Genomic DNA, 20,998 nt, shown 5'->3' with positions numbered 1-20,998 from the left:
GCCCCTGAAGTTGGGGCTCCCGCCACCCAACTGTTTCCCAAATTACCACATAGTGAGCCTCAGTAAACATTAAACCTACTCAAGGACCCAATGAATTGCGGACGGAGCCCCTAAAGCTAGAGGGATGGGTCCAACAGCGCCCCCTTGCGGTGCCCTGCACCCAAACCGCCACCGGGGAGATGCGTCTTTGCGGTCCCACCAGTGAACACAGCACAAAGGACCCAAGCGGCCACGGGAGCGACCCCTGGAGGGAATGTCCTCCACGCCATCCCCCATCTTTTTAGAGACGGGGCACTGGGCCCAGAGCTGGTAAGTGGCTCGTCCAGCGGAGCCCCAGGAATGAGCTCCAGCGGCTTAAGGAGGCGGTCCGACCGCGGAGACCGCGGGCCACCTGCGGCGGGGCTGCGCTGGCAGCGCGAGGAGCCTGTGCTGACTCACGGAGTGTGTCCTGCGGGCGGCACGGAGGCGCCCGGGAGGATGCGGGGTCCCCTGCGGCCGCCGGCGCCGGAGCTTCAACTAGAACCCGGAGAGGAGCACTGGCGCCGCGCCCGAACACGCGGGAGTCCCCTGGATCCCAGCCCCTCGCGCGGGACCGAGGGAGCCAGAGTCGGCGCAGCCGTGGCCCGGCGCGTCGAGGGGGCGGGGTTCCTGGGCGGGGCGCGCCAGGGGGCGGGGCGCGCCGAGGCGGGGCTCATGGGGCGGGGCGCGCCGAGGGGCGGGGCTCATGGGGCGGGGCGCACCGAGGAAGCCGGGCTCCGGGGCGGGGCGCGCCCAGGGGCCGCGCGGGACCTCAGTCCTGCTGGAGCGCACGGAAGCCTCTCAGGCTCGGTCCCGAGATGTTGGCCAGCAAGCGGGTGGCGAAGGTAACGGCGGTCGGACGACCCCTTTCTCACGGCTCCCCCTGCCTGCCTTGCCCTGCCCCCTGCATCCCTCCCGCGGCTCTTGGAGCGCGGTTATTTGTCTCTCTCCACCCGCCGGGTCTGGAGGAGGAGTGGGTCTGCGAAAGGGGCGGGAGCGGGAGTTGAAGAGAAGCTGGGTCCGGGGATGGGGGTGTGGGGCATCGAACCCGGCTGTCGCTACCTCCCTGGGCTGTGCTGGGGATGGGGATGAGCTGGCTCCGAGCCGAACTGGTTTCGGTTTCTTTTCTCCTGCCAGAAACTTGTGATCACAATTGCTCGGGTCTCACGAAGGTGCTGGAAAGGTTCCAGGAGTCAGGGACTCTGCTGGGGCGGGTGTGTGTGTGTGTGTTGGGAACAGATAAAATGAGAACAAGGTCTTTGCCATGGAATAGCTCATACCCCGCCCCGAAATTGGGTACCTACATTTCTAGAGTCCTGAGAAGTATGGGGTGTTGAGTAGGAGTCAGGAACCAAGTTCCCTGGGTATTCTCAGGAGGAAAAGATGCCAAGGCGGAGCTGGAAGGCGTCCTGGAGTAGGTGGCCTGCGCTCATTCCTTCTGCAAATGTTGTCGAAAGCCTGTTATGTGCTGGCTCCTGTTCTAGGAGGTAGGAAGACAAAGATGAGCAAAAATCTTGCCCCCCCCCCCCACCACCTTGAGCTTTCTTTCCAATCAGGAACACAACTTGAAGATTTATGTATTTTTATTTGAGAGAATCCGCTGAGCACGGAGCCTGAGCTGGGGCTTGATCCCATATCCCACAACCCTGAGAACATGACCCCAGCAAGTGGAAATCAAGAGCCCACACTTAACAGACTGAGCCACCCAGGTGCCCCTCCAATCAGGAACACAATTTGAAATAAGGTCTGGGAGGGTGTGGGGGGGAATTCTCCAGGAGGTGGGAAAACCCAGGGTGTTTGAAGGACTGGGGTGTAGCCAGGATGTGGGCGTAGGTGGGGAAGGAAGAAGGGTCAGGGTGAAATGGGTCTGGCATACCCCCAGACTTTGACTCTCTTAGAAGTGGCCCTCCACTGTGTAGAGTGGGGGATGGGCCTAAGGGGTTGGGGAGGGCTGCAGTCTCCTTTACACCTTTGAGAGAGAGAGAGGATCTCAGATTGGGGCACAGAGCAGGCTCGGCCCAAAAGAACTGAAATCTGGAGCTTAGCAACAAAATGGGGCAGGAGGTCCTTCTAGCCAAGTGTGAAAGGGGTAGGAGCCAATATTTATCACACGGGCACCACGAAGTGCCAGGCACAGCAACTCTGTGAGATAAGTCATATGCCCCCATTTTACAGATGAGGATGTTGAGGCTCAGATTGGGGCACAGATGTTGAGGCTCAGGTTGGGGATCTCAGATTGGGGCACAGAGCAGGCTCGGCCCAAAAGAACTGAAATCTGGAGCTTAGCAACAAAATGGGGCAGGAGGTCCTTCTAGCCAAGTGCGAAAGGGGTAGGAGCCAATATTTATCACACGGGCACCACGAAGTGCCAGGCACAGCAACTCTGTGAGATAAGTCATATGCCCCCATTTTACAGATGAGGATGTTGAGGCTCAGAGAGAGTAACTCGGTTGCCCAGGGTCACCCAGTAGGGAGTGGTGAGGCTGAAACTGGAGTCCAGGTTGGCGGAGCTTCAACCCACAGGCTTGTCCAGTGGCCTCTTACTTTCATTTTCTTTTCCTCTGAGTAAGGTGATTTCTTCACTGGCCTCAGGAAAGAGCTGTGTGTCCTAGTTTGGGTTTCATATCCTCAGGCTTGCAGAATCTTTTGGCAGAACTCTTCTACAACAGAAAAGTCCAAGCAGTCCCAGTTACAGTAAAGTCGGGAAACTGTTGCAGAGCTCTGTTTGACTCAGGGTTTCATCCTTGCCGAAGGGTCATAGATGGTACTGAAGCTAGGACTCACGGAGCAGATGCTTCGACTTTTGGAGTGAAAAATAATCGAGGGGTCATAGACCCTGGGCAGAAGACGTGAGAAGCAGTCTGGGTTGGAACAGAGACAGAGTATGGGCTGAGACACGGGCGATGGGGCCAGCGTTGTGTTTATTTGTTGGGGGTGCAGAGAAAGTTCCACAGTCTGAGAAGCCCCGCCCCCCATACCCTGGAGTGGTTTTGAGCTTTCTGTCCACCTTTGTTTATACCGCGGTTTCTGTTGACATCTTGGGCTGGATAATTCTTTTTTTTTTTTTTTTTTAAGATTTTATTTATTTATTTGACAGAGAGAGAGCGAGAGATCGCAAGCAGGCAGGCATGGGGAGGGGGGGAAGCAGACTCCCTGCTGAGTAGAGAGCCTGATGTGGGGCTCGAACCCGGGACCCTGGGATCCTGACCTGAGCTGAAGGCAGAGGCTTTAACCCTCTGAGCCACCCAGGAGCCCTGGATAATTCTTTATAGGATGTCTACCGGCATCCCTGGTCTCTGCCCACTAGGTGTTGATGGCACTCCTCCAATTTGTGACAACCCAAAATGGTATAGGCATTGCCCAAGATCCATGGGGTGGGGGTGGGGGTGTCCAGTTGCCCTCAGTTGAAAACCAATGGTTTATACCCATTTGGTGTTCCAGAGGAATATGACTTGCCCTCAAATGTCTTTTTTATTATTGCTGTTGTTTGGTTTTCCAGAGAAAAGTTCTGTTGTCCTTTAGGATGGACCCCAAAAGGGAAGAGGGGTTCCTTGATCAGATACGTTTGAGAAGCACTGTGTGCTATGGGCTCACATCTTGGAGATTCACGATACACTTTAGCTTTCTGTTTTCCAATGTGCTTGGTCACGAAACCCTTTTCCATCAATAACTAGTCCGCTTGCGCGGGGTGCACTGTACATATTTGCTCCCTCCGCCTAGGGAACTCTGACCCTTCTCTGCATGAGGGAAGCCTGTTTACTCTGCATGGCCTGGCTCAGTGCTCCTCTGTCCTCCGCTTCCCCAGTGTGTATCCACACACCTTCTTCACGTAGTCCCGCTCATGTTTCTCCCATTACTCCAGGGAAGCTTTGGAGGGCTGGGCCTTTCCTTCTCTCTCAAGCGTCAATAGAGGGCACTCTGTAGTGGGCTGGAGGGGGAATGCAGCGATGTCCTAGTGACCGGGCTACATCTCGGGGCGGCGGTGGGCATGTGAGTCACTCCTGTCCCCCTGTTTTTCTGCTCAGTGCAAGGATCTTCATCTTCTTTCTCCATCTAGTACCTACAGAGCTTGTTGAGGCTTAAGGCACCTAAGTCACTTAAAACACTAAGCACCCTGCCTGACACAATCTGTTTTTGTTTTTAAGATTTATTTATTGGGGCGCCTGGGTGGCTCAGTCAGTTACGCCTCTGCCTTCAGCTCAGGTCATGATCCCAGGGTCCTGGGCCCCACATCAGGCTCCCTGCTCAGCCGAGAGCTTGCTTCTCCCTCTCCCTCTGTCACTCCCACTACTTGAGCTCTTTCTCTCTCAAATAAATAAATAAAATCTTTTTAAAAAGTTATTTATTTTTTGAGAGAGAGAGAGCATGCCAAGCAGGGGGAGGGCCAGAGGGAGAGGCCGACTCCTTGCTGAGTGGGAAGCTGGATGCGGGGCTCAGTGGCATGACCCTGAGATCCTGACCTGAGCCAGAAATCCAGAGTTAGACTCGTAGCTGACTGAGCCCCCCCAGACGCCCCCGTGACTGGCCCATTCTAAGTACTCCATATATGAGGGCTCTCACTTTGCCAGTTTCTGTCCCTGGGGGGGGTTCCTTTTTGGGACCCGGGACAGCTTGCTGCTGGCACAGGCAAATGGGCAGCTGAAGGAGGGGGGACGAGCCATCTGTCCACGGCTCTGCCCCCTGCAGGAGCTGGAGGATCTTCAGGCAGAGCTTCCCCCCTACCTACGGAACCTGTTCATCGACGATGCAGATGTCCTGGTGTGGCACGTGCTCCTCCTGCCCGTGAGTGTTCCTGGGGACCATGGCCTTGGACTGGGGTGGCAGGCCAGGGGGCATTGGCAGGGTGGCTGAGGACGGGGCCAGAGTTTCCCCTCCCTTAGAGTCCTTTTTTGGACTCTAGTCATTGGTAGGTAGGGGTCTCAGGATTGATGCTTCTGAGATCAAAGTAGGCTGTGAAGAGGCTAGAAGAGAGTTCTGGATTTAGTAAGAGATTTTCCTCAAGCCAGTAGTCACCAAGCCCAGCACAGGAGGGTCAGCAGACAAACGGCTTCGAAAGAAGAAAGCAGACCTCTTGGACCTTTGTCAAGGGGTAGGGGTAAGCTTCCTGTTTTTCTTTTTCTTTTTTTTTTTTAACTTCTTGTTTTTCACAGTTGCCCTGAATCTGCCCTCTCCAACCTAAAATGTATTTTCTTTTCTTTTTAAGATTATATTTCAGGCAACTATTTTTTTTATTCCAGTATAGTTCACATAGAGTGATACAGCAGTTTCAGAAGAACAATACAGTGATCAGACAACTACTGTTACATAGGACAACCCAGATAACTCACCTCTATTGTTCTGATTTTTCTCCATTTATTAGATCTTGCTCAGTAAAGTCTCCCCCTGAAAACAGTATTCTAGAGGACCTATCTGAGTGCAAGAATTCTATTTTATCATTAATAGACTGACAATATTTTCTATGGGAAGTCATCTATACACCTTTAGTTAATTTTAGGATTTGGACTTTTGTTTTTTAAGACTTTATTTATTTATTTGTCAGAGAGAGAGAGAGGGAGCACAGGCGGGGGGTTGGCAGGCAGAGGGAGAAGCAGGCTCCCTGCTAAGCAAGGAGCCCAGTGCTGGACTCAATCCCATGACCCTGGGGTCATGACCTGAGCCTAAGGCAGATGTCTGTTATGTCCTGTGGGCTGCTGGGTTGCAGTAATCCATTTACCTGGCTTGGAGTGAGGACACCTGTTCTGGGCCTCAGGTGCCAGAGGACAAAGGTGCTAGAAGGTGCTCCAGGAACAGATTAGATCCCCCAAGGATGCTAGCTCTGAGGTGGATGAGAGCGAAGGTTGGGCAGCTGGTCAGAAGGAAGAAGGTAGATGACAGGGACCCCTCGGGCAGGTCACATTTCAGAGGATACTGTGAAATCCAAGGACCCTAATGGTTGGTAAGACCAAGGTGGCTGGTCTTCTGGTCTGAACACAATCCCAGTGTGTGGAGGGGTGTCCCCTCCCCCACCACCAAGCAATTCTCAGGACATCAGCTGGGCATCCTACTCTTTAACTCACTTCGGACACCGTCTACCTGGAGATAGCATCAGATCCCACAGATGAAGGGCCCAGTCCCACAGGACTGTTCCTGCTGCACACACACCCCTGCCTCCCCTCAGATGTCAGTCTCGAGTCTAGGCTGCTTCTGGCCGAATGGTTATAAATCAGAGGTTCCCATGACCCCTTTCTCGGGTTTAGTTCCTTTGCTAGAGAGGTTCACGGGACACAGAAACAGATTCCTTACTAGATGACCAGTTTATGATGGAAGTTTATAAGGCAGAACAGCCAGCCAGAAGAGCTGCATGGGGCAAAGCACCAGGGAAGGGCATGGGGCTTCTCACCCTCTCTTGGCACGCTGCCCTCCCCAAACTTCCAAGTGTTCACCAGCCCAGAAGCTCTCTGAACCCTGCCCTTTTGGGTATTGGTGGAGGCTTTATGACATCTACACGATCAATGAAATCATTGGCCATTGGCGATTGAACTGGAGCCTTTCTGCCCTCCAACCCTTTAAGCCCAGGGTTGGCTCTCCTGCCAGAGCCCCCTTCCTTAGGTGCTTCCAAAAGCTGTTCCATTAACATAACAAAAGACATTTGGGTCACTCTCAACACTTGGGAATTTCCAAGGGTTTTGGGAGCTGTGAGCCAGGCACTGTGGGCCAAGACCAGATATATATGAGAACTATATCTGAGTGACCAGATATCTATTTCTTATAAATCACAATAGCATACTGGTTGTACCCTTGGGAACTAGCCAGAGACTTTCCAGCCATATAAGGGTCCTGATCAAGTCTGCTAGGTGGGAAGAGTTGTTGCAGGACAGCCAATTAAGGGCAGCCCGAAGGTGCCTAGCGAGGCCATAAAGGAGCCGTGGTTGGCGGGCAGGGGAAGGAGAACCCAGAAAGGTCTGTGGGTCGAGCTGATAGATTGCCCCTCAAAAGCTCAGTCTCAGTATACAAGGCTCACCAAGGTGGCCCCACTTGTCACCTTGTAAAAAAGCTGATAGGGGGACGAGCCTTTGAAAGCTCACAGTAAGAGTTCCCATTCACTGAGAACCCCTTGTGGACAGAGCACTGTTTGCAGGACGTTGCATGAGCGGTCCTACTGAAAACCTGGCAACCACCCCACAGGGAAGCCTGACATCTCTTTATAGTTGAGGAAATGGAAGCTGAGGGGCTTGAGTGACCTATCACAGGGTAAGGTGGCAGAGCCGGAAGAGCAGTGAATGTTTTTTCTAAACCCAAACCCCAAGCAAATAGGACTTTCTCAGCTGACCCCAAGGCGCTGTATGAAGCCGTCAGGTGGTCCAACTTCTTCATGTTACAATAGGAAACTGACTCCCGGAGGAGCTCCAAGCCACGCCCCAGGCCCAGGGCAGAGCTGGGGCCCGTTCCCAGGACGCCCTGCTCCAGGGCTCCTCGGCCTCCTTCCTCTGATGGAGCCCAGGAAGCCCGGTCTGGACCGCCGCAGACAGGACACGCGGGCATTCTCCCATCCCTTTCCTGAAGCGTCACTCTCGGGCCTATCTCTACTTCGCAGGCCCCTGGCTCTTCTTATTATCAAAAATGGAAATGCTGAGACATTTTCCTTCTCTGTCCTATAGTCGTTTCTGCTATCTCAGAGACACACCCAGGACGCCCGTGGCTCCTGTTTTGTCCTCTGCTAACCAAGAGGAGCTCTCATACAGCCTTGACTCTGGGCTTACCTCTATATGTCATTGTGGCTGTCTTTGTCCTATCTTCTTGGTAACGAAGTTTCTGAAAGGATCTGGAGTTTTGGAACCAGCCAGAAGCTGCTGTGCTCTGTGCTGGGTCACCTGAGTTCCAGGACTTCCTGTTTCTAGGAGTGTAGACTAGTGCTCACGTGTGGAGACGTCGAGACCGGCGCTGGGTTCCCATCCGGCATACCACTGTGACCCTGGGCAAGCTAGAGACATTGAACTTGAGTTTCCTCATCATAATATAGACCCTAACCGTGGTGAGTTTTCATGATCCTTACTGTAGCAGCTGACACAAAGGTAGTGTTTTCCATGTGGTAGGTCCTCTTCTAAGCCCTTAATATAAATGAACTCATTTAGTCCTCACATAAGTTCTGGGAAGAAGTCTATTCTCGGGACGCCTAGGTGGCTCAGTTGGTTAAGCAGCTGCCTTCGGCTCAGGTCCTGATCCCAGTGTCCTGGGATCGAGTCCCACTTCGGGCTCCCTGCTCAGCAGGGAGCCTGCTTCTCCCTCTGCCTCTGCCGGCTACTCTGTCTGCCTGTGCTCGCTCTTTCTAACAAATAAATAAATAAAATCTTTAAAAAAAAAAGAAGTCTATTCTCATTCTCATATGGAAGCACAGAGAGGTTAAGTTACTTGCATAAAGTCACACAGCTTAGAAAATGGCAGAGCCAAGATTCATACCGGGGCAGGGTAGCTCCAAAGTTCATGTAACCGCTACCCTCTGCTGCGTGGACTAATGTGTGTCAAGCCCTTAACACAAGGTGGCACGGGGTGGTGCCCAGGAAGGTTTGAAGGATTTCCGGTTGCTCGAAGTCTGGAGGGTCTTTTCCTGGCTCCTCACAAACCGTCAGCCTCTCTAGCTGCCAAGTTCTTTCTTCTTTAAAAGAAGTTTTTATCATGATAAGATACACAATAACAATATATACCATTCATGGACAAGCAGACTCCTTGCAGAACTCAGAGCCCGAGGAGGGGCTCGACCCCAGGGCCCCAAGATCATGACCTGAGCCCAAACCAGGAGTCGGACGCTTCACTAACTGAGCCACCCCAGCCTCTCCCTTCTTTTTCTTTTCTTTTTATTGTACCTATGTGAGAAGATGGATGTTAGCTAGACCGATTGTGCTCATCATTTTACCATATAGGTAAATCAAACCGTTACGCTGTACACCTTAAACTTGTACAGGGATGTCTGTCAATTATTTTTCAATAAAACTGGAAGAAGGTTAATTATTGGAAGAAACAAAAGAAGCTGAGAGAGTCCTTAGAGCTCATCTGATCCAACTTGATCCAGTCTTTGTTGAGGAAACGGGCCCCCAAGGGGAGAGGCGGCTGGCCCACCCCCAGTTGCGCAGCAGGACTCAGGATCTGACCTTGGTGCCTCCCAGGCCCATGATCTTTCGTGACTCCGCTCCTCTGCGAATCCGTGGCTCAGTCAGCAAGTGAGTGCAGGTGCCACCTCCATTCATGGTCCTACCTGGGAGCGAGCAGAGAATGCCTGGGAGCCCAGGGCAGGGTGGAGAGAGAGGGAGCCGGACCGAGGTCCTAGGAGGAAACCAGTCTTTTCAGAGCTGACGTGTCTCGGAGTCGATCTCAAGCCCTTCTCTTGCGCAGGAGGAACCACCCTACAACCTCAAGGCCTTCCACGTGCGCATCAGCTTCCCCAAGGACTATCCGTTCAAGCCCCCTACGGTGACATTCACTACCAGGATCTACCACCCCAACGTGGGCCACGATGGAAGCGTTTGCCTGCCCATCATCAGCCGTGAGAACTGGCAGCCTCACACCAAGACCAGCCAAGGTGGGACTGGGGCTCGCCTAACAGGAGGAAAGGATCCTGGATACGGGGTGAGGGGACTGATTCTGAGTCAGAAAAGCCCAAAAGAGGGGAGAGAAACGTTGCGGGTCTCAGCTGGGCCTGTCTGGAGAGAAGGGATGCATCCGGAGATGCTGGGCTGGCTGACCGGGTCCTGCCCCTCCTCTTCTACCTGGACAGGTGCGACAGAGCAGCGGGCTCTAGAAGGAAGGGCTCTGCTGCCCTGTCTGCGGACCTTGGTGAGGTCTGTTCCTTCCCAGGCTCAGTGCCCTAAATGACCATCAAGGGGACAGGCCCAATAATGACAGTACACACTGAGGAAGCACATTGAGTGCTGTGCTAGGAGCTTCGCACACAGACTTTATCCAGTCCCAGCAACCCCATGTGTGATGCCCTCATTGCCGCTTGAGTAGAGGGGGACCCCGGGGTACATGACAGCTAAAGTGCCTGCTTGCGGTCATACAGCTGGCCAGGGGCTGAGCTGGGATTCAGAGCCAGGCTTGGCTGACCCTAGAACAGTAGTGCCCAGCAGAACGTTCTATAGTGATAGAAATGTTCCATAGCGCATGGCCCAATTCCCAATCAGTAGCCACGTGTGGCTCTTGAACACTGAAATGTGGCTGGCTAATGGGATGGAGGAACTGAATTCCTCATTGCAGTTAATTTTAATTCATTTCAACTTAGATATTCACATGTGGCTAGTTGGACAGTGTGTCTCTAGAGCCCATGCACATTTGTGTGCAGTCTGTCCTGCTTCTGGACCAGCTCAGGAGTTCTGTTTTAAAAAATTAATTAATTAATTGATTGATCAATTTTAAAAGATTATTTATTGATTTATTTGACAGAGAGAGAGAGAGAGAGAGATCACAAGCAGAGCAGAGAGGCAGGCAGGGGGTGGGGGAAGGAAGCTCCCTGCTGAGCAGAGAGACCCATACGGGGCTCGATCCCAGGACCCTGAGATCATGACCTGAGCCAATGACAGAGGCCTAACCCACTGAGCCATCCAGGCGCCCCAATTAATTTATTTTTTAGAGAGAGTGAGAGTGTGTTCGCATAAGTGGGAGTAAGAGTAGGGGAGGGAGACGGGGAGAATCTCAATCAGACTCCCCACTGAGCGAGGAGCTTGACCCAGGGCTCGGTCTAATGACCCTGAGATCATGACCTGAGACCCCGCGCTGAGCTGAAATCAAGAGTTGGAGGCTTTACCGACTGAGTCCCCCCAGGTGCCCGAACCAGCTCAGGAGTTCTTAGCCTTGGAAGAAAAGATTCCCAGGGGGAAGGGAGGAGGGGTCCCAGGGGGACTCTGGAGAACTCTGAATGTCAACCACGTCTGTGCGTGTTCATACGTGCACTTGCCTGGAGCGGTGGACCGCTGCCTTCGCCGGTCCCCAGAGGCCCCTGTGAAAGACTGGGAGCCACGGGGCAATAGTGGCTTCCAGTCTTCAGCCTCAGAACCCTTTTTCCCGAATAAAAGTTGATGTATTTGGAATCCTGATATCAAACCGAAAGTGGTTCTTGTTGAAAAAGGAGTGGGACCCCGAAACCCCAGTTATCTCATCGACCCTCATGATGGGAAGCCTCTCGGGAGCCATGCATGGAACCTAGTTTGAAAGTGCTGGTGTCGCTGGTCGGGGCTCTGGGTATCATCAGTGAGGAACGAGGGGTATCCGACTCGGTAGAGCCGTCCTCATCCCGAGGGATGGGTCCTCCCTGGGAGTCCCCCCATGGAGAGAGTGTGGAATGCCGGGGCGACTGGGGGGCGCTGCCGTGGCCTCCCTGCCAGGGTTTTTCTCTCACCCTGCTGTCCTGATCTGGCCTCTCTCCCCAGTCCTGGAGGCCCTCAGCGTGCTGGTGAATAGACCGGACCTGGGGCAGCCGATTCGGTTGGAGCTTGCCGACCTGCTGGCAGAGAACCCAGAGCGGTTCAACAGCGAGGCCCGAGAGTTCACCCTCAAGTACGGAGCCGACCGGCCCTCCTAGCGGTTCTCCCCCGTCCCTGCGCGGGATCCTCTGCTTGGCGGACAGACACGTCTCACGGACTGGGGGCCGGAGCCCTTCTCCTTCGTTCCGTATTTTCCTTCCTAGATGGTCTGTCAGTCATTAGTCTCTGTGGGGTGTGGGCCCATTCCCAGGTTCGCCTGACCACAGGTGGGCTTAGCTTCACTCCTCTCTGCCCCAGAGCCAGAGGAGCTGGCGATGGTTACGGGACAGCTCTCCGGCGCTCTAGGGTGCGGGAATCCTGGTCTCACTAACTGCTCCGTCTTAGGACCCCAGGTCACTCCAGCCTGGCTGGCAGGGAGCGAGCCCAGGAGCCCATCCGGGAACAGGGGGTACATCGGGAGGGTGTGTGGGAGGCAGGGTTCATATTTACAATTGAGCCATTTGTTTATTGCGTGACCAAAGTCAGTTAGTCCACTAATGGGACTGACTTTGGTCGCGCAATGGTGCTGAATCTTTCCTTTCCACTGAATCTTTCCACTGACAAATCGTGAAATGAAAGCCTCTCCATTCCGAAAATCGGACTACATGGTTTTGTTTGCTTGTTTGTTTTTAAGATTTATTTATTGATTTTAGAGAGGGAGAGAGAGCGCACACAAAGGTAGGGAGAGGGGCAGAGGGGGAGGGAGAGGGAGAGAATCTCAAGCAGACCCCCCTGCTGAGCATGGAGCCAGACACAGGCTCTATCTCATGGCCCTGAGATCATTTCCTGCGCTGAAACCAAGAGTTGGGCGCTCGATCGACTGAAGATTTTATTCGTTTGTTTGTTTATTTATTTATTTAGAGAATGTGTGTGTGCACAAGCAGGGGGAGGGAGAGAGAGAATCTCAAGCAGATTCTATGCAGAGTGTGGAGCCCAATGCGGGACTCCATCTCCAACCCTGAGGTCATGACTTGGGCTGAAACCAAGAGTCAAATGCTTAACTGACCAAGCCACTCAGGTGCCCCCTGACTGCATGGTCTAAACCCCCTTGCAATTCCCTTAGGATGCCAGTTTCTGGGGGCCAGGCTTTAGGCTGGGAGGAGTGACCCCTCCCCCGGTGTCCAGTTCAGGGGGAACCACAGAAGCCACCTGCTTGTCCACCCATTCAAGTCACAGATGAATTTGGAGGCTGGCTGGGTGTTTGCTGAGAGGATGGTTGGGTTCATCGGGAGAACATGAGCCTCAGGGTTAGCTGCTCTCTACTAAAAGGTGTGACCCCACTTCCCAGAACAGAGGACTCGCTGGACTTCGAGACTCGTGGAACCCCAGATGCTGTGGGGGGGAAACTGGCCATGGGGGACTAGGCTGTCAACCCATCTACAGGGGGAACACCCCCATATTATGAGGCAACTGAGGCACAGAGTGCTTTGGTGGATGGCCAGGTCTGCCCAGTCGGTCAGGGCAGGGTCCACACCTTCAGTTGCACAGCCAAGCTGGCTGGTTTTCATTTCAGTGTTTCTCATGAGCTGTTCTTTTTTTTTAATTTATTTGACAGAGAGAGAGATCACAGGTAGGCAGAGAGTGGGGATGGGGAGCAGGCTGTCTGAGCAGAGAGCCTGATGTGGGGCTCGATCCCAGGATCCCAAGATCATGACCCGAGCTGAAGGCAGAGGCTTAATCCACTGAGCCACCCAGCGGCCCTTCTCATGAGCTGTTCTTGTCAGCGCACATGTTCGGAATGGCTGATAAGGTCAGACAGGCCTGTTAGCAGGAAATTATAAGCAGCTCAGGGGTGCATCTCTAATGAATGATAGAAAAGCAGAAACAAGCCAGAACTTCAGCCTGAGCTGGAAGGATTAACTTAACCTGAAGGAAGGACCTTCAGGGAGCAGCCATCTAAGCTTCTGGAAAGCCGCTGCTTGTAAGAAACTGAGTGCAGGTGTCTCCACAGGCCCTGCTAACTTAGCTCGAGATTTCCAGAGAATCTCCTAGCCCAGCACCTAATCTGGGAGAAGTGTGGAAACAGGGAAGAGAATCAGGAAAAGCACCACCAATAACTCAGAATGTACAAATGCACTCACTTTTGGACTCACTTATGGAACACTAAGGGGACAGGCTCCCGGTGAGGCTGTTTGCTCATTTTATTATCTCATTCCACCTCCATCAGGTCTGTTCAGACCGGAAGCTGAGACTCAGAGAGGTTAATTCACTGCCCCGAGGTCACACAGCTGCATATTGGTGGGGGGTGGGGGGAAAGGAGTTGGAGGGGGTGGCACCCAGGCCACTGTCTTTTCCCAAGTGGCATCCTGGTTGTTGAGGAGATCTTGTCAGGTGAGGAACGCTGGCAGCCGGCAGGGGTTTATCATTCCAGAGGGAGCGAGGTCCCCGGGGGTGGGGGGGGAGAAGGGGAGGTGCACCGAGGGGGCAGACAGGATTTTATAAAAGGACTTTTAATGCGTTTAAGACTGGTGCCACCTGCCTGGGCCCAGGCCCCTACTCTGTCCACCTCCACCCACAGGGCCGGTCCGCTCCTCATTTCTTCTTGGTCTTCACCAGCCCCTTCTGCACAAGGCTGCGGTACAGCTCCTGGATATAGGTGTAGACGCACTTGGAGTCAGGCACCGCCAGCCGCACCATGTCGTCCACCTCCAGCAGCTGGGCGCAGTCGGCCAGTTTCCTGAGGGACAGAAGCCAGAGCTGAAGCATGTGGAAGCCAGGGGGAAAGGGGCAGCCCAGCCAGGGTGAAACCCACAGAATCGTGTATGTTGGAGCCGAGAGGTCAGCTAGGTCGACCAACCCATTGTACAGATGAGGTCACTGAGCTCCTGACAGTCCAAACTCAAACTCAGCTTGGTCTGATCCCAAAGCCCACGTATGTCCTCAAGTTCAAAGCAAGTAACACAGCTGGGACTCAATCCCAGGCTTGCCTCCGGGCATCCTTGCCCTGGGTCCCGGCAGTCCCAGCCTGTCGGGCTGCCATGGGTGCTGGCAGTGGGAGAATCCAGGGTCCCAGCAGAAACCCTGTCGGGCCAGAGATAGCCAGGCTGAAACCCAAGCCAGACTGGCCAGAGAGCCAGGGGAGGGGCGCAGACTGGAGGACCGCCAAGAATGAGACAGGGTCCCTGCGACCAGTGTGGTGTTTTCCCCTCCTGGGGGTGGGTCAGGATTCTGTCCCCCTACAGGGTTCTCTCCCCCTACACAGGAGAAGCTTCATTCCCACTGGACCTGAGGGCTGGCGAGGCTGGGCTCTTCTGGTTGCACAGCTGACGGGGGTGGGGGGGGGGTGAGCACCGGCTGGTCCCCCACATCCCAGGACTCCATGGAAATCAGGTGAGTTCCAGAACAGGGACAGTGGGGAGGTAATGGCTGGGGCAGGGGCCCCCTTACTTCATACACTTAATCTTCGCACCAAACCCAAAGAGAAGGGAAGTCTATGGTCAAGAATCACAGAGCTAAGAAGACGGGGACAAGATCTGAATTCAGCAGGTCAGACTCTCCATCCTGCGGCCCCGTGCGTCCCTACCAAAAGCCTTCCTTTTTTGCTGTTGCCTGATGCCTTCTGGCAGCAGGGTCCTTGTCACCTGATTATTCATCTTGCCTCTCCTAGGCTTTGCCTGGCTTGGAACCAAAGTAAGGCAGCTGCAGGAGGACAATGACCTGTGTCCTGCGAGCCAGGGACACTTGGTTCCTGGCATTCACTTAGAGCTCTTAGCCTCTACTGGGAGTTTCGTGTCCATGTCCCGGTTCTGCCAAGCCTTCCTGTATGAACCTAGGACGTTGAGGGACCTCACTACTGCTGAGAGGATTGAAGGGGATGCGCCAAAGAAAGCTCTTAGCAGGATGTCCAGCACCTAAGCACCCTCAATCCGTGGGGCTTGTCATCATCATTAAAGCTGCTTCTGAACCCAGAGCAGGACCTGGCACTCCTGACCTCCTCAGCTTCGCACCCCAGTGCACTCACTCCATCTCTTGGCAGGAAAATATGAAACTGGAAGGGATCTTCTGAAATACCAAGTCGGGTGTTTTTCAAATTGCATTCTTGGTGCCCTAGAGCCCCGTACACGTGCCTCAGGGAGCATCTTGGGAAGGGTGTTGGGTGCTTAGCTGGTGTGCTCCAGGAACACCTCCCAACCTAGAAAGCTCTCCTTTTGAGTGATGACCTTGATAGACCATGAACTTGAGGCTGAGGAGTGAAGATATAAGGAAGCTGACAGAAAGTGGAAAATGGTGAGGTTAATGGATTAGAAGTCCCCACGGAGTTAAAAATCTCTGGGAGTGGGGCTGTTAACCTAAGTGAGTTAGAGAGGTGAGGGGTGGGGGCAGGGGGAGAGAGCTCAATGTCTGAAACCAAGATTTTGAAGGTGGTACAATTATTGGCAAAAACTAGGTCGTTGGGGCCCCTGGGTGGCTCGGTGGGTTAAGCCTCTGCCTTTGGCTCAGGTCATGATCTCAGGGTCCTGGGATTGAGCCCCACATCTCTGCTCAGCAGGGAGCCTGCTACCCCGCCCCCTCTGTCTGCCTCTCTGCCTACATGTGATCTCTATCCATCAAATAAATAAATAAAAATCTTTAAAAAAAAAACAAAAATCTAGGTCGTAACCATGAGCAGGTGGCTGAGAAGAGTGGCTTCAACTAACCGAGGCCAGTGGGTTGTAATGATTCCTTTTAACAGGTTACTTCATCCAATGTCATCCAGGCTACGGACACTTATCATTTGGGTTAGGACATGCTTTGCACCTTCTCTACCAGTTTCATGACATACAAATTACAACCTTGAACTCCAACCTCTAGGAAGGAGCTAGTGTTTGAAGCAATACGTACACTTCAGAAGAAAAGTGTTATTTAGTTAGATGAAAGTTTAAAAAAAAATAAAAAATAAAAAGGTCCCCCTGTAATCTGTTTTGTATGTCGGGCATTCACTTAATGTTTTGTTTAAGGAATCTGCTGAAAAAGAAAAACCCATTTGCAAAGCACAGCTCCTCATCCGTCTTCTCGTTTTGCCCCTGGGGGACACGCAGGCCCAGAGAGGAGAATACTGCTGCCCCAGGCTTCCCCATGGGTTTGTGGCCAGGGGCCACAGGCAATATCCTCTGCCTAATCTGTTTCTACCTGGTGGCTCAGAAGCCTCTCCCTGGGGCTAGAAGAAGGTGTGCGTCTGGTATGCACTCTCTGGGAGCCCTAAGGCCATCACCGTGTACTCTGGCCTCCCAGGTAGGTACAGACAGAGGCCTCCGGCTGAGGCCAGCTCCGGTGGGGCTTTACTGGTGGGAATACCTCGCCTCCCGCCACCACCCAGCAGCCACATCTTTGCCTCTCAGGTTCTTCCTTGGGTTCTGCTGTTCCTCACACTCCTCCTGCCCTTCCAGGACCCCTTTCTCCATCCCACTGCCAACACCCCTGGCATCCAGCCACGTGAGCCTCAGCAAGAAATCCCCCTCCAGATTCCAAAGTGATGAATAACTACCAAAAAACTGCTATTATTCATCATCATATAGGAACAACAGCTCAGATCCTTTTTTTGGAGTTTTTGCTGTGGGTTAGGCACTGCTATAAAAACCTCGCTTAATTATTTACTTAATTCTCACAGTAGCTCTGCAGAAGAGGAAACCTCGTGCCCATTTTAGAGATCCGGATGTGAGGGCTCAGGAGGTAAAGGAGGCTGTTCGAGATCACATCACACTGCTAAGAATTGGCAGACTCAGGCGGTGGCCCCAATCTCGGCACTTACCGTGTGTAAAACAGCAGGCCTGCTTCCTGCCTATCGCTCGCCCTGCCTGTTCTCCTTGGGGCGCCGCCCCCTGACCCCCGCGTTACAGATCACACGGAGGGGTGTGCTTGTGGTCCATCTCGCCCTTTAGACTCTAAGCCATGACAAGTGGGGACTCTGTCAGGACAGCTGCGTCCTGACACATAGCTCCTGGCGATCGAAAAGCTCATGTTGGATTTGTGACCCGTCTGACCCGCCAGCTCTCTGCCCTGCATGAAGCCAGGCTCCGGAGCATCTTCCCTTCTCATCACCCCCCCACCCCCGCCCCTCACCCCAGGGACCGCCCTCAGTAGCTGCCGCTCACTCTGCTGTGTCGAAGGCCAAGGTGAAGTTGTGCCGGCGCTGCGTGGGCTCCAGCGCTGCGTAGTCGAAGGCGTCGGGGAAAAACTTGTGGATGAGGGCGCAGAAGGCCATGCCACTGCTCCAGCTCGAGGAGAAGTTCTGGATGTCCACGTGCTGCCGGCGAGTGGGGCCTTGATGAGCCTCGGGCCGGGCGCCTGCCCCACTCGGACCCGCCCCAGCCCTGCCGCCCTGGGGAAGGGTCCCCGCCCCACACGGCCCCTGCTCCACGCCCACCTCATAGTTTCTTGTCATGGCCCGGCACCACTCCAGGAGCATGTTCTTGACCCCACCAATGGCTGCCCCTGCGGCCTTCGTGTTTCGGAACAGGGCAGTGGGGCCCGTCGCAGCCCTGCAAGGGGAGGCATAGAGAAGACCGGCTCCCAACAGTGAGAGGCCACAGGAGGCCCCATGGAGGAGGAGCCCAGGTCCCAGATATCAGTCCTCCCACCCGGCCTGGGCTGTTCCCACGCCCTCAGGCCTCCCGGCCCCACTGATGGGTCCATGGTTCACCCAGGAAAGCCCAGCCCGGCCTGCACCCTACCCGCCAAACTTGTCCACGATGGCTTTGCGGTTCTGTGCTCTGGGCCCCCGCGGCCGGGCAGGGGCTGACACCCTGCGCTCTGGTGCCTTCTCTTTCTTCTTCTCCTGGGACGGAGGGGACTCTGTGGGACTCTGGGGCACATCGCTGGGTGAAGACTCACTATGGAGAAGGTTCAGAGCAGTGTGAGAGGGCCTAGGACCAGCCACTCCAGAGCACAAGGTGGGGGCAGGAGGCAAGGGGCCGGCTGGTGGTGGTGGGGAGCTCCCTGCAGTCAGAAGAGGCGTAGGAAATTGTGGCCCCCACTCCTGGCACACGTCTCCTCTGTGCCCAGCACTGGGAGGGGGTCGAGATGAACTAATGAGGCTCAGTCTAACTTTGGGGGGAGCCTGTGGTCTGGTGAGATGTGTGGGCAGAGCTAAGACAAGTCTGAGGTCTGACCTGAGTTTGAATCCTGGCTTTGCCTCTTATTTGCTGTGTGATCTTGGGGCTGTCATGTCACTTCTCTGAGCCTCAGCCTCCTCCTCTGGAAACTGGGGACACGAAGAGCTACCTGACACGGCGGCTCTGAGGCTCGAGAAAGAAGGGGAGTGGAGAGCACCCCGCGGAGCCCGAGTGAACATGCACCCACTGGCTTTCCTAAAAAAAGTAGCATGGAGGTGGATCTCGGGTCAAGACAAAGGAGGATTCTTCCAGTGAGTCAAGTTGCACGATGGCAATAAGGCTCTCACTTTATCCAGCACCCACCGGGTACCAGGCACTATGCGCGGGGCTCTATACTGTTGTTCTTTAAAAAGATTTTATTTATTTATTTGACAGAGAGAGAGAGAGAGACAGTGGGAGAGGAAACACAAGCAGGGGGAGTGGGAGAGGGAGAAGCAGGCCTCCCGCTGAGCCGGGAGCCCCATGAGGGCATTGATCCCTGGATCCTGGGATCATAACCTCAGCCAAAGGTAGACGCTTAAGGACTGAGCCACCCAGGCGCCCCTCTATACTGTTTTATAAAAATAATCTCTATGCCCAGCATGGGCCTCGAACTCAGGACCCGGGGATCAAGAACGGCATGCTCTCCCGAGTGAGCCAGCCAGGTGCCCCGCATGCTTCATACATTTTACGGCATGTAAGCCTCACGCTAATCCTGTGAGGCAGGTACGATTACGCGGTGGCTTCACACAAGAGAACAGCGACGTGACCAAGACCACACAGTTGGTAAGTGGCAGAGTCATTGAACTCGGGCTTTCTGCTCACGCTCTGTGGGCCGTGCTGACGCCATGACAGTATGCTCAGGGACAAGATGAGGAGCCCCGAGAAGATCTGCCTAGGACGCTGAGGAGGAGGAAGTGGAGGAGGGGAAGGTGGGGAGGCTCTAGCGGTGGAGGGGGCATGGTCCCTTCGCTTCCAGCCTCTGGCTCCTTTGGTTTCCTAGGCTCTGCCCTGGGGTAGGGGGCTGAAAGCCAGGAATTCTGGAATATCTCTAGATCAGTCGCCAGGGAGACCCAGGCCCAGGCCACGGTAGACTTGGAAGGGAGCGTGCGGGAGAGGCAGCTGGAACAGGGCGCCAGAATTTGACATTACCTGGCTGAAGGGCTGGTCTCTCCAGAAGCTGCCGAGTCTGGACCCAGCCCATCTGGAGGGAGAGCGGGGAGGGAGAGCGGGAAGCTGGAGCTACCTTGACTCACCATTGCTGTCGGCCCACCCCCTCAGGGTAGCTCCTGCACCCCACCCCCACGGGCCCCTGGACTCACTCACCTGGGCTGAGGCCACTGCCCTCTTCTGTGGGGCTCTCGAGCCATTCCTCAGGGGAGCTGGGAATCACCCCTGCTCCCTCCTCCGACTCTATCTGCGCACCCCCGTCCTGCTCTTCCTTGGGACTGCCTGGCTCCTGGAACCGGCATGACCTGTATGGGCTTGTGGACGCACAAGCACCTGTCCCAGGCTTTGTGAGGACTCCAGGAAGATCCGGAAGGGAGCCTGGGGCCCCTGGGCTGTACCCCCTCTCCCCCGGCTCTTGATGTCATTCAGAAGACTGGACTTACCCGAAGGAATAAAGCCAGGGGGTGGGAGGCTTAGTTCCTGGGGTGCAGGGGACTCCAGAACACGGGCGGGGGCCTCCTCCCTCCTCTCCTTTGCCACACTCACCGCCTCCTTCTTCACGTCAGCTTCCTGAGGTTCAGCGTCGGTCTCCCCTTCCACAGCAGCCTTCTTCTGAGAGTCTGCGGGGGCCTCTGGGGCACTGGCTTTCTTCTGGGCTTCAGCTGTGGGCTCCTCTGTCTTGCTGCTCTTCTCCTGAGAGGCTGTGGTGGCCTCCTCCTTCCCATCAGCCTCCTTGGCTTCAGTCTTGGCCTCCTGCTCCCCAGCAGCCCGGTTGAGCTCAGCCTTGGTCTCATTGTTCCCACTGGCTTCCTCCCTGGATGGAGGCTTGGCGTCCTTCTCATCAGCTTGCTGCTTCTCAGAGGCCAGCACGGTCCCCTGTGCTTCCTCAGCCTCCCTGGGGTCGGCCTGGGTCTCTTCCTTCCCATCGGTCATCTGAGGAGCCACTGTGGTCTCTTCCTTCCTGCCGTCTCCCTTGTGACGTTCAGCCTCTGCTTTGGATCCCACCTTGACCTCATCCAACCCATTGGCTTCTCCCTGAACTCCAGCTGGGGCGCCGTCCTCGGCTGGTGCTCTTTCCTGCTTTCCCGCTCCGTCCAGGGGCCCCTCTTTTCCGCTCGCCTCGGTGGTGCCTTTGGCCTCTCCTGCAGAGGCTCCACTTCCCTGCGTCACAGGGGCCTCTGGGGTTGGGGAGACAGTGGTCCCATCCTCAGAGGGCTTCTCCTCCTTCTGCTCCATCTCTAGAAAGTAGAG

General features: G+C 54.7%; 2 protein-coding genes across 2 annotated transcripts; one reads left to right on the top strand and one right to left on the bottom strand.

Annotated features, from left to right (window-relative positions):
- The first annotated feature begins 706 nt into the window (after positions 1-706).
- Positions 707-12,103, top strand: UBE2L6 (ubiquitin conjugating enzyme E2 L6). The gene is made up of 4 exons (XM_082747975.1): positions 707-863; positions 4,705-4,800; positions 9,385-9,571; positions 11,415-12,103. The coding sequence occupies exons 1-4, from the start codon at positions 837-839 to the stop codon at positions 11,564-11,566; spliced, it is 462 nt and encodes a 153-aa protein (XP_082604101.1). The 5' UTR covers positions 707-836; the 3' UTR covers positions 11,567-12,103.
- Positions 11,628-20,998, bottom strand: SMTNL1 (smoothelin like 1). Its single transcript, XM_082747721.1, has 7 exons — positions 20,294-20,998; positions 19,904-20,036; positions 19,730-19,781; positions 18,158-18,316; positions 17,851-17,965; positions 17,579-17,730; positions 11,628-14,184 (listed from the first exon to the last, which is right to left on the bottom strand). Exons 1-7 carry the CDS (start codon positions 20,981-20,983, stop codon positions 14,040-14,042), a joined length of 1,446 nt encoding a protein of 481 aa, XP_082603847.1. The 5' UTR covers positions 20,984-20,998; the 3' UTR covers positions 11,628-14,039.

The sequence above is a fragment of the Mustela nivalis genome, assembly GCF_964662115.1.
Source record: "Mustela nivalis genome assembly, chromosome: 9".
NCBI lineage: Eukaryota > Metazoa > Chordata > Mammalia > Carnivora > Mustelidae > Mustela > Mustela nivalis.
Note: the sequence above shows the minus strand (reverse complement) of the source record. Positions and strands in the feature narration are given on the sequence as shown.

Coding starts and splice junctions, on each gene's coding strand:
- SMTNL1 (XM_082747721.1), bottom strand. CDS start 20,983: ATGGAGCAGAAGGAGGAGAAGCCCTCTGAGGATGGGACCACTGTCTCC. Junction 18,317..19,729: donor GAGACCAGCCCTTCAGCCAG/GTAATGTCAAAT, acceptor CCTTCTCCATAG/TGAGTCTTCACCCAGCGATG. Junction 14,185..17,578: donor TTGGCCTTCGACACAGCAGA/GTGAGCGGCAGC, acceptor TCTGTCCCTCAG/GAAACTGGCCGACTGCGCCC.
- UBE2L6 (XM_082747975.1), top strand. CDS start 837: ATGTTGGCCAGCAAGCGGGTGGCGAAG. Junction 4,801..9,384: donor GGCACGTGCTCCTCCTGCCC/GTGAGTGTTCCT, acceptor TCTCTTGCGCAG/GAGGAACCACCCTACAACCT. Junction 9,572..11,414: donor TCACACCAAGACCAGCCAAG/GTGGGACTGGGG, acceptor CTCTCTCCCCAG/TCCTGGAGGCCCTCAGCGTG.